The sequence below is a fragment of the Mesocricetus auratus genome, unplaced genomic scaffold (genome assembly GCF_017639785.1).
Source record: "Mesocricetus auratus isolate SY011 unplaced genomic scaffold, BCM_Maur_2.0 Super-Scaffold_100008, whole genome shotgun sequence".
Taxonomy (NCBI): domain Eukaryota; kingdom Metazoa; phylum Chordata; class Mammalia; order Rodentia; family Cricetidae; genus Mesocricetus; species Mesocricetus auratus.
In genome coordinates this window covers 1,978,923-1,991,014 of record NW_024429192.1, presented here as the reverse complement: position 1 = coordinate 1,991,014, position 12,092 = coordinate 1,978,923, and the positions used below count along the sequence as shown (strand labels likewise).

At 42.2% G+C, this 12,092-nt stretch overlaps 1 protein-coding gene across 2 annotated transcripts in view; it reads right to left on the bottom strand.

The window, feature by feature from the left end:
- Brwd1 (bromodomain and WD repeat domain containing 1) overlaps positions 1-12,092 on the bottom strand; it is a 78,842-nt gene that overhangs the window by 45,607 nt on the left and 21,143 nt on the right. For both annotated transcript variants that reach the window (XM_005073790.4, XM_021229418.2), the window contains exons 14-21: positions 10,754-10,904; positions 9,887-10,021; positions 6,434-6,562; positions 6,060-6,285; positions 4,079-4,267; positions 3,235-3,418; positions 1,416-1,509; positions 89-220 (exon numbers count right to left, since the gene is read on the bottom strand). In XM_005073790.4, the coding sequence (XP_005073847.2) occupies positions 89-220; positions 1,416-1,509; positions 3,235-3,418; positions 4,079-4,267; positions 6,060-6,285; positions 6,434-6,562; positions 9,887-10,021; positions 10,754-10,904 (1,240 nt within the window). The remainder of the gene's footprint in view (positions 1-88; positions 221-1,415; positions 1,510-3,234; positions 3,419-4,078; positions 4,268-6,059; positions 6,286-6,433; positions 6,563-9,886; positions 10,022-10,753; positions 10,905-12,092) is intronic.

The following is a 12,092-nucleotide window of genomic DNA, read 5'->3' as shown; positions in this document are numbered from 1 at the left end:
AAAAAAAAAAAAAAAAAAAAACACGTGGCCATGCAAGAGTTAGACAAATCCATGTGTATGACAATCTTCATAAAGTCCTTGTACTCACATGTCTAATAGAACCTGAAGATTCATTTCCAGAAGACAATTCACACCGGCCAGTATTTCTTCTACCATAATTTGCATATTTACGTCTACAAGTCCGTTGTCTTGACTGGGACACCAAAACCACTGAATTTGACTAAAACAAAGAAATATGAGCATTATCAACAAAATGTATGAAGTTAACTATGAATGGTTTTGAAGAGGAGACAAAGATTATTTAATCCAAGTTATTTTTCACTTTTAGTTCCTTCAAGTGCTTTAAAAAGACACTCACCTTTTTCATACTACCTTGTAGGTCACCATGAATGACATAAAGCCAAAATGAACAGGATGTAAATAAACTGGTAAAAGCAGACTTAGCAAGCCCAACCCTCAATAAGGTTCAATCCCCAGCATCCCATAGACCTGGGGTGCTTGCACATGCCTGTGTATTGCCAGCACTCAAGAGACAGGGGGAAGAAGGTTAGAAGCTCATGGTATCTTTGGCAACACAGTGATAAAAAAATAACAAAAACTAAAACCCTGAAGCTTAAAATATATACATTACATACATATGCATAAAACGTATATATATGTATATATTAGAATCACTACTCAACCCTAAACTTATCACAATCTCATTATCTAACAGTTACAGAAACAATCTTTAAGCAGTAACAAGTATTTCTAATGTTTGCATCATAAATATGAAGAGCTGTGGTACAGGCAATGGAGGCAAGAGCATAAGAAACTCTAGGCTGAAGAGCTGGCTCAGTGGTTATAAACATGCCCTGATCTTCCAAAGGAAGACAGCTTGACTCCCCCAGCACCCACGCCAGCATGGGACCACCACCTGAACTGCAGGTGGTCCAGGTGATCAAAACCTTTTAATCTCCACAGGCAAACACACACACACAGAAAAAAAAAAAAAGTTGTCAGAAGTTTAAGGTAACCCTTGGTTAAACAGCTTTTTAAGACAGAGTTCACGTTCCCACACCCCCAATCAAAAAGAGAAAAAAAAAAATTCCAGCAATCAAGCTTTAGAGGGGCACAAGCCATTTCAACATCTAAGACAGTGCATAATTGGGACTTCAAGAGCACACAGACCTACAAGGCAGCTATACAAGCTATGACGGTTGGCTACCTCACAAAGAAAGCAAACAGCAGATGGGAAAACAGGAAGAGATCTTGGTGTACTGTCTGTCTTTAGACATTATCAACAGGGATTCATCCTTTAATGCTACAGAACCGTGTATTAAGAATTAACAGTTCTATGTTGGCTTTACACAACCAACCACAGACCTTTTAGAAATAACACTGAATGTTAATTTTTCACAGGAGAAGCAGGGTACCTTTTGTGAGAGCTGGAAAGACTTCTTTTTCCTCCCTATCACATATAGGTTTCTCTCCTCTTCACCTCTTTCGATGCGAAAATCTTCCAACCGCCTACAAAATTAAGTATGTGGTGACAGAGGCTCTTGGACTGATATAAATAGTCAATCACTACAGCTCTAAAAACCATTCAGTTCCCCACCGAGGGATGGAGGGCATGCCTTTAATCCCAGCACTCAGGAGGCAAAAGCAGGCGGATCTCTGTGAGTTCGAGGCCAGCCTGGTCTACTGATCCGAGTTCCAGGACAGCCTCTAAAGCTACAGAGAAACCCTGTTTTGAAAAAAAACAAAACAAAAATTATCGTTCAGTTCATAAACCACTAAAGGACATATGAAACGATTAAACTTAGAAGAATCACATAGCTAGGCACAGTGCCTCTCTCCATCACTTGGAGGCTGGGAAGAACATCCCCTCAAAAGCTCATGCCAACAAACAAAAGCTCAGTGATCCCTAGCCACACTAAATACAACAGTAGTCAGTCTGCAATAGCATTTGTCTTCTCTGTTGAAAAGACTCGATTCTAATTTGAACACTGCTGAAACAATTGACTTGATGTTTTTAATGTCTAAATGTAAGAAAGGCTAGTGTCTTAACCATGCTGCCTATGTAACAACTTACAACGGACAAAACTGATTTCTAAGGAAAACTTAAAACAAATGGTAGAAGGAAGGCTTAACTTTTTTTTTAATGGGTATGAGTGTTTTGCCTATATTTATCCACGTGTACCACATCTGATCACCTGGAAATAGATATGCAGGTGGTTGTAAACCATCATGAGAGTGCTGGGAATCTAACCCAGGTCCCTCTAGAAAAACAGCTAGTGCTGTTTTGTATTCCTTAAAAATCTGAATTAAAGGAGAAAGACAATAAATTCTTTTAAAGGTAAAGAAAAAGAATTAAGGATCTGTGCAGTTTTTTACAGACCTACGTTACAACTGCATCATCAAGAATGTTAAGAGGAAACCTCCTTTACAAGTACCCATTACACAGTAAATGAAGAGACCCTGATCACATTATCACCTAATCAATGAATCTAGCCACAACACATCAATAGGTGCTGACATAATAAAAACAGATTAGATGTTATATGTGCCTTACAACATAATTTACAAAAAAGAATATGTACAACATTTGAGACAGCTGGCAAGTTCAACTGAACACACCTTTGATTAGGTGGAAGAACTGTTCATGTCTAAAGATGCGGTAGAGAAGATAACACTTGACTTACAGAACACATGCTAAATCATCTAAGCACTGTCTTTTTATTTCTAAATAACACTGAAGGGGTATTCAAAGATCAAACAAAACTATAACAACAGAGTTCACTACATAGCAATGCTGGGAAATTAAACTGAATTCTCTCCATGATGGGAGAAGTCCTATGTATATGTCAATAAACCACTGTTGACCAACAGGGAACCAAGATAGGTGGGACTAGGAATCCAGGAGGACTCTGGGTAAGGGAAACACAGGAGAAACAAAGTCAAGATGTAACGCCATGGGGTAGGAAGCCAGTAAGCTAGCCAGTAAGAAATAAGCAAGGCCAACAGCTTCATAATTAATACAGCCTCCTGTGTGTTTATTTGGGACTGATGCGGCTCTGGAACCAGGCTGGCGGGAAGGTTTCCCTTTACATCTCCACAATTAAAATACGTGCTAATCCATTACTGAAATATACCTAAATGGTTATTCCCCATTAATGTATATGGAACACAAGTTGTGTAGATAACTACATTAAAACATTCTCATAACAGTAAAGAATGCATCGTTCTACAGACCTGAATATGCCTGGTGGTGCCTCTGGCACAACCACTCTCCGCTTCCAAGCCTGCAGGTCTCGCTCTGTGGCAATCTGACTTCGGGGAGCATTCTGATGCATTTGACGAACTCCTTCAACCTGCCCGCTCCGGCGGAGACCAATGTTTGGAGGAGACTGGATGTCTAAACTCAGTCTTCTAAAACCTAAGGAAAATTATCAGACACCTAATTAATAAATAAACTTTATACACATGAAGTGCTGTGGCCAATGCCTGAGACCACTGGGAGAGGAACTTGACAGGTAACCAATGGCAAAGACAGCACTGAAACTGTCAGCTAAGAAGCCATAAGCAGACAGCCTCCTAAAGCTAAGAGTGGTATGCTGTAGTATGAGGCCTTATCTGAACAAAAGAACACATCTCACATACAAACATGTATATTAAAAATCACTGGCTAGCAAGGCCTATTAATATACAGCTTTAATCCCAGCACTCAGGAGACAGAGGCAGTTGGATCTCTATGAGTTCAAGGCCAGTATGGTCTACAGAGTGAGTTCCAGGTAGGGCTACACAAAGAAAACCTGTCTGGAAAAATCAAAAGGAGGAAAGGGGAGGGGGGGTAGAAGAGGGAGGAGAAGGGAGGAGAGGAAGAGAGAGGGAAGGAGGAGGGAGGAGGGGGAGGGAGGAAAGAGGAAGGAGGGAGGGAGCGGGGACCAAGTCCACTATCATTCCATTTTTTGAGTAACAAAGTAATTTTCAGAACGCTAGGTGTGAAAACATGTAGCTTGTGGGTTTTTGCATACCAGCAATGACTCTCCTTCTCCTTATTTCAACACCCTTGTGTTAAGCATTTACTTGTACTTACTCCCTCTCCGAGGAGTCTCTTCCCCATTCGAGAGTCCATTTGCAATCACATCCTGATCCACTCCCAGTCTCTGGTCTTGCTGCTGCTGCAACTGCCGGATCATCCCATCAAGAATGTTGGATTCGGGGCTGGCTTCACCACTGTCATTGGTCTGCAGGCTTATAATCTGTTCAATCACCTCCCCATCACCTACAAAAATCATCCACAATCTGAAACACTAACAGCTTTGCTAAACACATCAGCAGGGCTGGGCGTGAGCTCAGTGGTGCAGCACCAGCAAAGAGCCTGGATTCCAGGAACCGTAAAAAAAGGCAAACAAAGCCAAGCACTACAAATAAAGCGCTTTCCAAAAAAATAACCTGGCAGGAAAATACCCTACACACAACAGGTGAGTCATTAACTCAGAAAAAGGATTAAAAGCATAAAGACGGGAGTACTAAATCACAAAACTCCTGCAGAGTTCCTGTAACTCTGTTGCAAACACTGTGCTGCACTGAAAGCTGACATCTAGGCCTTGCGTCTGGAACAACCCATGGCCTGGGTGGTGGCCCAAGGACTAGACAGAAGCCGTCACATTTCTTCTGTCTCAGGAAAAGGAATATGGCCTTTGGGTCTTGCCCCAGGTCCGGACAGAAAGGTCCCAAGGTGGGTAGTAGTGAAGAGTGGGGTGTTTTTCTTTGTGGTGCTCTTTTCTAGTCCAGGCTCTTCTGAGGATTAGGCAAGTGATGAAATCACTGCTACACAAAGCCCGGGGCACCAGTAATTATTACATCAAGCACACAACCATGTTGTAGAGTATCTGTGTTTTTCAAACAATGCCTTTCAGAGGTTGGTGGTGAGTGTGTTAAGGGAAAAGGGTAAGACCTTGTCTCAAAATCAAAGACTGAGAAAATAACACACAGTCTGTAACACAAAGTGCTTGCCTGCATGTGTAACAGTCATCGAGACCTCAAGTCAATCCCAAAACTAAAGGTACAAAGTCAAAAAGTCACCGAGAACAGAAAATACTAATAAATAAGGGGAATATGACAAGCCCCAACTCATACTAATGAGGTCAGCCTGGTCTGCAGAGCTAGTTCCAGGACAGCCAGAGCTGCACAGAGAAACCCTGTCGCAAAAAACCTAACAGGCCGGGCGGTGGTGGCGCATGCATTTAATCCCAGCACTCAGGAGGCAGAGGCAGTCGGATCTCTCTGAGTTCGAGGCCAGCCTTGTCTTCAAAAAGAGTTCCAGGATAGAAAAAAAGAAACAAAACAAAACAAAACAAAAAAAAAAAAAAAAAAAAAACAACCTTACAGCCAGGCAGTGGCACCCTACTTTAATCCCAGCACTCACTCAGGGAGGCAGAAGGCAGTGGGTCTCTGTGAGTATGGGGCCAGACTGGTCTACAAAGTGAGTTTCAGGACAGGCAGTCAGTGCTGTTACACAGAGAAACTCTGTCTTGAAAAACAAAAACAAAATTTTAAAAAGAAACAACAAACAAAAAAATAAAACCACAAATCCTGAAAATATTAACATTTGGGTATCTAAAAGTATCAGAATTACTTGTTTTATCCTTTGAATTTTTCCAAAGTTTAAAATAAAAATGTTTACCTTTATGTATTTATGTGTTCAGACATGCAAGTGAGTACAGGTGCCTACAGAAGCCAGAGGCATCAGACCTTCTTAAGAGCACACCACAGAGTGAATAAGAAAATCAGGATAAATGGGTAAGTAGGTTCTCTCTTTCCACCATGTGAGCAATCAGTATAAAAATCAGGTTTACCTACTGAGCCATGTCTCCAACCCTCAAAAAACACCAGGTAAACCAGGGTATAGTGGTCCATGCCTGAATCTCAGCACTCCTACTGAATCAGGAGGATAGCTCCAGTTTCAAGTCCAGCCTACTTCACTTAGAAATTACAGACAAGCCAGAGATACATAGAAAAACCAGAGATACAGACAAGCCAGACACACAGAGAAAGACTGAATTTGTACTTACTTGTGGCCACATAGCCTAGCTGTGGAACCAAATGTTCATCTGCAGAGTTTTCACGACCTGGTACTAATCTCTGGTACTTGGTTGGATGAGGGTTTCCATCTACATCTACCAGGAATGGTGGGGGCATAAGATGTGGTGCCTGTTGTGTCTGCTCATCTAAGACATAGTTATTGGAATCTCTTATCAGTGGTCGGTAGTCAGTATGGAAAAACATTTGATCAGGAATCTATGAAAGATCATGGAATGACATTTTGAGATTTTTATTTGTTACAGACAATAATACTAAAGGTACTTAAAAAATTAGAAACAACTATTTTCAGACTAACTCTCCTAACTATTCATCTTATATTCTACGAGAAAGCATTAAAAATGACCTTTTCATATGGTTTGCTGCATCCAAAACCAAAGATTAGAAGATGCCCGTGAGAGTCTGTACAGGCAAAATGTTGTCCGTCCTGTGAAAACTTACAGTCAAACACGGCTCCATGTCCTTGTCCTTCGATCTAGGAAAGCCAGGATAAAGGAACATTAGGCACATCAACAAGGCGTTTTCGCTCTGCGTGTATGACTGTGTGCTTACATTTACGCTACATGCTCATGGGGGCCAGCACAGGCCAGAAGGGACAGAGGAGCACCTAGAGCAAGGTGCAGGCAGCTGTCAGCACAGCCTAAGCACCAGAAAACACCAAACCCAGTTCTTGTGTGAGAGCATTGGGTGAGCCATATCTGCAGCCACTATAGTGCAATCAGTATAAAGGTTTCAGATTTACTTTGTATGTGTGGGTAGTTTGCCTCCGTGTGTGTATGTAAACCAAACCCAAGTCCTCAGACAAACCTACAAGCTCTTAACAGCTGAGCTGTCTCTCCAGCCCTGAACAAACAATTTTGCTATATAAAGCTCTTTAACATGGGTAACTGTCTACAATGTATTCAAAATACTCTTTCTTTTGCATCCAGGTCTTTGCATGTGCCAAGCAAGCATTCTGTCTCTCACAAACATATAAAATTAAAATCTCAAAAAAACTCCCAGGCCACTCAAATGGGCAGTGAGGTAAGGATGCCCCAACATATAAGTGATGGGGGAAGTTCTGTGTATATGTCAATATGTTGGCCAATAGGGAACCAAGATAGGTGGGACTAGGAGTCCAGGAGGACTCTGGGTAGGAGAAACACAGAGAGTCAAGATATAACGCCATGGGGTAAGAAACATGGAACTATTCTCCAGTAAGAGAAATACTTAGATTAACAATTATGGAGTAATTACTTAAGTCAGAGCTAGCCAGTAAGAAACAAGCAAGGCCAACAGCTTCATAATTAATACAGCATCCTGTGTGTTTATTTGGGACTGATGAGGCTCTGGAACCAGGCTGGCGGGAAGGCTTCTCTCAAGGAAAAGGTTTCCCTTTACATGTAAGACCAATTACGTTTTGTTTAGAGAGTATTTAAATATATACTGTTTGAAGTTTGGAATTAATATACCTTGGTTTTACTATATTTTTGAATTTAAGTTAAATTCAAAATACAATATACTAGAGTCATCCACAGTGACACACACCTTTAATCTCAACACTCAAGAGGCAGAGGCAGGAGGATCTTGGCGTTCCAGGGCTACATAGTGAAGCCTGTCTCCAAAAACAGAAACAATGTTCTTATTCTTACTAAGTTTCTGTGTCTACCTAAATATTGTATTACTGTTGAATTCTTTTTCCGTGATACAGTGACTTCAAATGGTGTGTGTGTGTGTTGAAATCAGACTAACTTCAACTAGTGGCAATCCTACCTCAGCTCTCCCAAATGCTGAGACTTGCAGGTGTGGGCTACCACGCCTGGCTCAGGTTTGTAGCTGTTATGTATATGAGAGGGGCTGGTTGTATACAGTACCCCGGAGGTGGCTAAAAAGAGAACTTAGGTTCTCTTCAAGAAGAGTTTGCAGTAACCACTGGGCTCTCACCAGATCACCTTACTGAGTTTTAATACTTTTTTTGTGTTTGTAAAGATAGGGTCTTTTTTTTTTTTTTTTGGTTTTACAAGACAGGGTTTCTCTGTATTGTTTTGGAGGCTGTCGGTCCAGCCCGGCCTCGAACTCACAGAGATCCGCCTGCCTCTGCCTTCCGAGTACTGGGATTAAAGGCGTGCGCCACCACCGCCCGGCGAAGATAGGGTCTTACTACATAGCTCTAGGTATCTTAGAACTCACTCTGTAGACCAGGCTGGCCTCAAACGCACAGAGCTCCACCCTGCTTTCCCTCCCCAATGCTGGAATTAAAGGTGTATACTATTAAGCCCAGCCAGTTCAACACATTATTGAAAGTATATATACCTGTGAATTTTAAGACCAGAGGAGGTATCCAAGGCTCAGTTGCTTTTTCCAATAATTGAAATACAGACACAGTTTTCAGAGATGCCTAAATATTGTAGTTTAGTCATGCTATTTGAGTTTAAACTTTTAGTTAATGGTAATAAATAAATTACTATATCTTAAGGTTATTAAATTATTCAGCTGCTGGCAGTGGTGGCAAATGCCTTTAATCCCAGCATTCAGGAGGCAGAGGCAGGCAGAGCTCTGAGTTCCAGGCCAGCCTGGTTCTCAAGAAACAAAAAAGGAGAAAAGGAAAGAATGTTCAGAATACAACTTCACGGTAGCATGAAGATTGTAATGTCAAGCAAGGCATGGCAGCTCACACCTGTATCCCAGAAGCTTCCAGGGTTAACACTGTCCTTAGCCAACAACAGCCTAGAGGCCAGCCTAAGCTCAGACTCAAAAAACAAAGCCCCATCCTCAACACATGATGGTCACAACTGCCCCTAGGAACTCAACACATCCAACCCACAAACACCTACACTCAATATAAATTCAGGTGAGGTCTGACAAAATGATACTCAAGACTAAAAATACAGGGATAAACCCATTAAGTGCAATTGTAAACAAATATTTCAATTGGGGGGGTCAAGACAGGGTTTCTATGTGGTTTTGGAGGCTGTTCTGGAACTCGCTCTTGTAGGCTGGTCTTGAACTCATAGAGATCCACCTGTCTCTGCCTCCTGAGTGCTGGGATTAAAGGCATGCACCACCACTGCCTGGCATGACCATCATTCTTTAACATTCAAACACACTCATCTGAAGTTACAGGGCAGCAAAGAGAAACAACAAAGGCAGGCAGGCAGGCAGGCTACTGAAGAGTGAAGAGAGCAGACAGCTCAGCCATTTAATGGAATGCACAGCAATCTCCAGTGGTTCCTAACCCGAGCAGCAACCCAGCACTATGAAAGGCACTGGGGTGCTAATCTAGACCTAAATTAAACACTGCCTTTTTCTCAACACTATGGTTGTGTTGTAGATTCTACCTACCATAGGAGTCTACTTTGGTTCTAGAATCTAAAAACTGACTCAACTTTAAACAGGATATATACTGACAGGACTGGAGAGATGGCTCAGCTGTTAAGAGCACAAGCTCCTCTTTTAGGAGATCTGAGGTTCAATTCCCAGCAGCAACCACATTGTGACTCACAACCATCTGTTATTTCCAGTTCCAGAGAATCTGCTGCTGTCTTCTGGCCTCCGTGAGCACTGCACACACGTTACACACACCAAATACCCGCGCACATAAAATAACCACAGACAAGCATACATGCAGAAATAAAAAACTAGGTAAAACTTATGAACATCTTTAAGTTTAGAATGTCATGTATATGTGTATGAGGCTATCACACCCTTAGTTAGCTTCTATTACCTCAATTTGTATAAAAGTTGCCGTGGCATGCCAACCAACTTCTGGCTAACTCTCATAATTCAATAAATGCACAAATAAAAAATTCACTTCACTTACCATATTAAAATAATGTTTCATCTTGGTGCCTTTTGTAATATCCCATATAAATATGCTGCCATCGTGTCCTGCAGATAACATAATTCTGGAATCAAAGGGATGTGTCTCCAAAACAAACACTTCATCAGCATGTCCCTTTATTCAACAAAGCCATAATATTAAGGACAGTTTGCAACTTATATGTTGGAAACCAATAAAAAAGTCATACTATATAAAGTCTTAAAAAACATACTAGCAACAGTGATTTATACATATGTATATAAAAATTCCCAGTCATTTGAATCATTTAAATAAAAATGATTTATTCTGTATATTCATAATCAATGTTATCATTTCAAAGAAAGGAGGGGGGAAAGGCTCAGGGTCGCTGACCCTGTGAGTTTGAGGCAAGGCTTTTTTTTTAAACACAGGTTCCAAAGGTTAAACAGAGACCACCTGTCTCAAAAACCAAAACCACAGGTTCAAGGTCTTTCTGAGATATACACCAAGTTGAAAGCCAACCCAGACTTGTCTCAAAACATAAAAAAAAAAACGAGTTTGGTGTGGTGGATTCAGCACATGCATGGGAGGCAGATGAAGACAGATCTGAGTTCAAGGGCCAACCTGGTCTACAGAGTAAGTTCCAGGACAACCAGAGATACAGAGAAACTCTGTCTCCAAGAAAATAAAAGTAGTCAGTAGTGGCGCACGCCTTTAGTCCCAGCCTCAAGAGGCAGAGGCAGGCGGATCTCTGTGAGTTCAAGGGCAGCCTGGTCTACAGAGTGAGTTCTAGGACAGGATCCAAAACTGTCTCAAAAAAATAAAAGTAAAAGAGAAATTAACAAAGTAAAAATTTCTGAATTATCATATTATATTAAAACTACCTACCAGTAGGTTATGCAGCAGCTGTCCAGTGTAAGAGTCCCACACTTTGAGGACATGGTCATTCACAGCTGTGACCACAATGCTATCATCCTGATTCCAAGCTATCATTGTAACTTTGGGTTTCATAAACCTCTCTTCTTCAGAAGACATGTCTCTAACAAAGCAAAGACACTGGGTAAACTCACTTAGAAGGCACACCACACAAGGCACACAGTCCCTCACTAACACAATGTGAACGAGAATCCCAGAAGCAGCTCAGCTAGTGCACTGCTGCTCACACCCAGGCACTAGGTTTGACCCCAGCACACAACACGGGCATGCTGGTGAAAGCCTGTCACTCCACAGGTGGAGTGGAGGAAGGAGAATCCCAAGTTCAAGGTCATCCTCAACTACATCAGCTTAAAGGCCAGTCTAAGCTACACAAGACCTATTCTAGATTAGGGAGCATAGAAACAGTAAGAGAGGAGCTACCTCCATCGCCTTAACTGACGCTGGACATCAGCACAATGTGAGCAGCTCCATTCCCTAGGTGGGGAACCCTGAGACCATGCACGCATTCCTTCTCCCCTGCTCATGCCTGACAGGGCATGTGAGCAGCTGGGTAGAGGTCCCATCATCAGCCCCACAGTGCACTGTCAATTATAAGCCAAATGAACCCTCTTCCTGTAAGCTGCTTTGTGTCAGGGCATTTGATCTAGCAGCACAAAGGAGGCTAGGACAGAAATATAGTAAATTCTAGCCAGGCAGCAGAGGTAAGTAAGCATCATAGCCCTGTAATGCCAGCACCAGGGAGGCAGATAGGATGAGGAGTTCAAGGCCAGTCTTGGCTACATAATTCTAGCCCAGCCTGGGCTACCAGACACCATTCCTCAAAAAAAAAAAAGGGGGGGGGACCTGGCAAGATGGCTCAACAGTGAAGAGTGCTTGCTTCTCTTACAGAGAGATCCCCTGAGGTCTGCTCCAAGCACTCACAACAGGCAGTTCACTGTAACTCCAGCTCCAGCTCTCTCGCCTCCACAGACAAACACAAGCACATCCTCTCCACACCCACCCCATGCCCATCCCCAAATAAAAAAATAAACTTTTTAAAAAATCCTTTTCATTTTGTTACTGTTTTTTGTGTTTGAAGACAGGGTTTCTCTGCATAGCCCTGGCTGTCCTGGAACTCCCGAGGTTGACCTTGAACTCAAGAGATGCCCCCTGCCTCCACCTCCAGAGTGCTGGACTTAAAAGGCATGTGCCAATACTTCACATATATGTCTGTGTGAGGATGCCCTGGCATGGGAGTTAAAGACAGTTGTGAGCTGTCATGTGAGTACTGGGAACTGAACCCAGGTTCTCT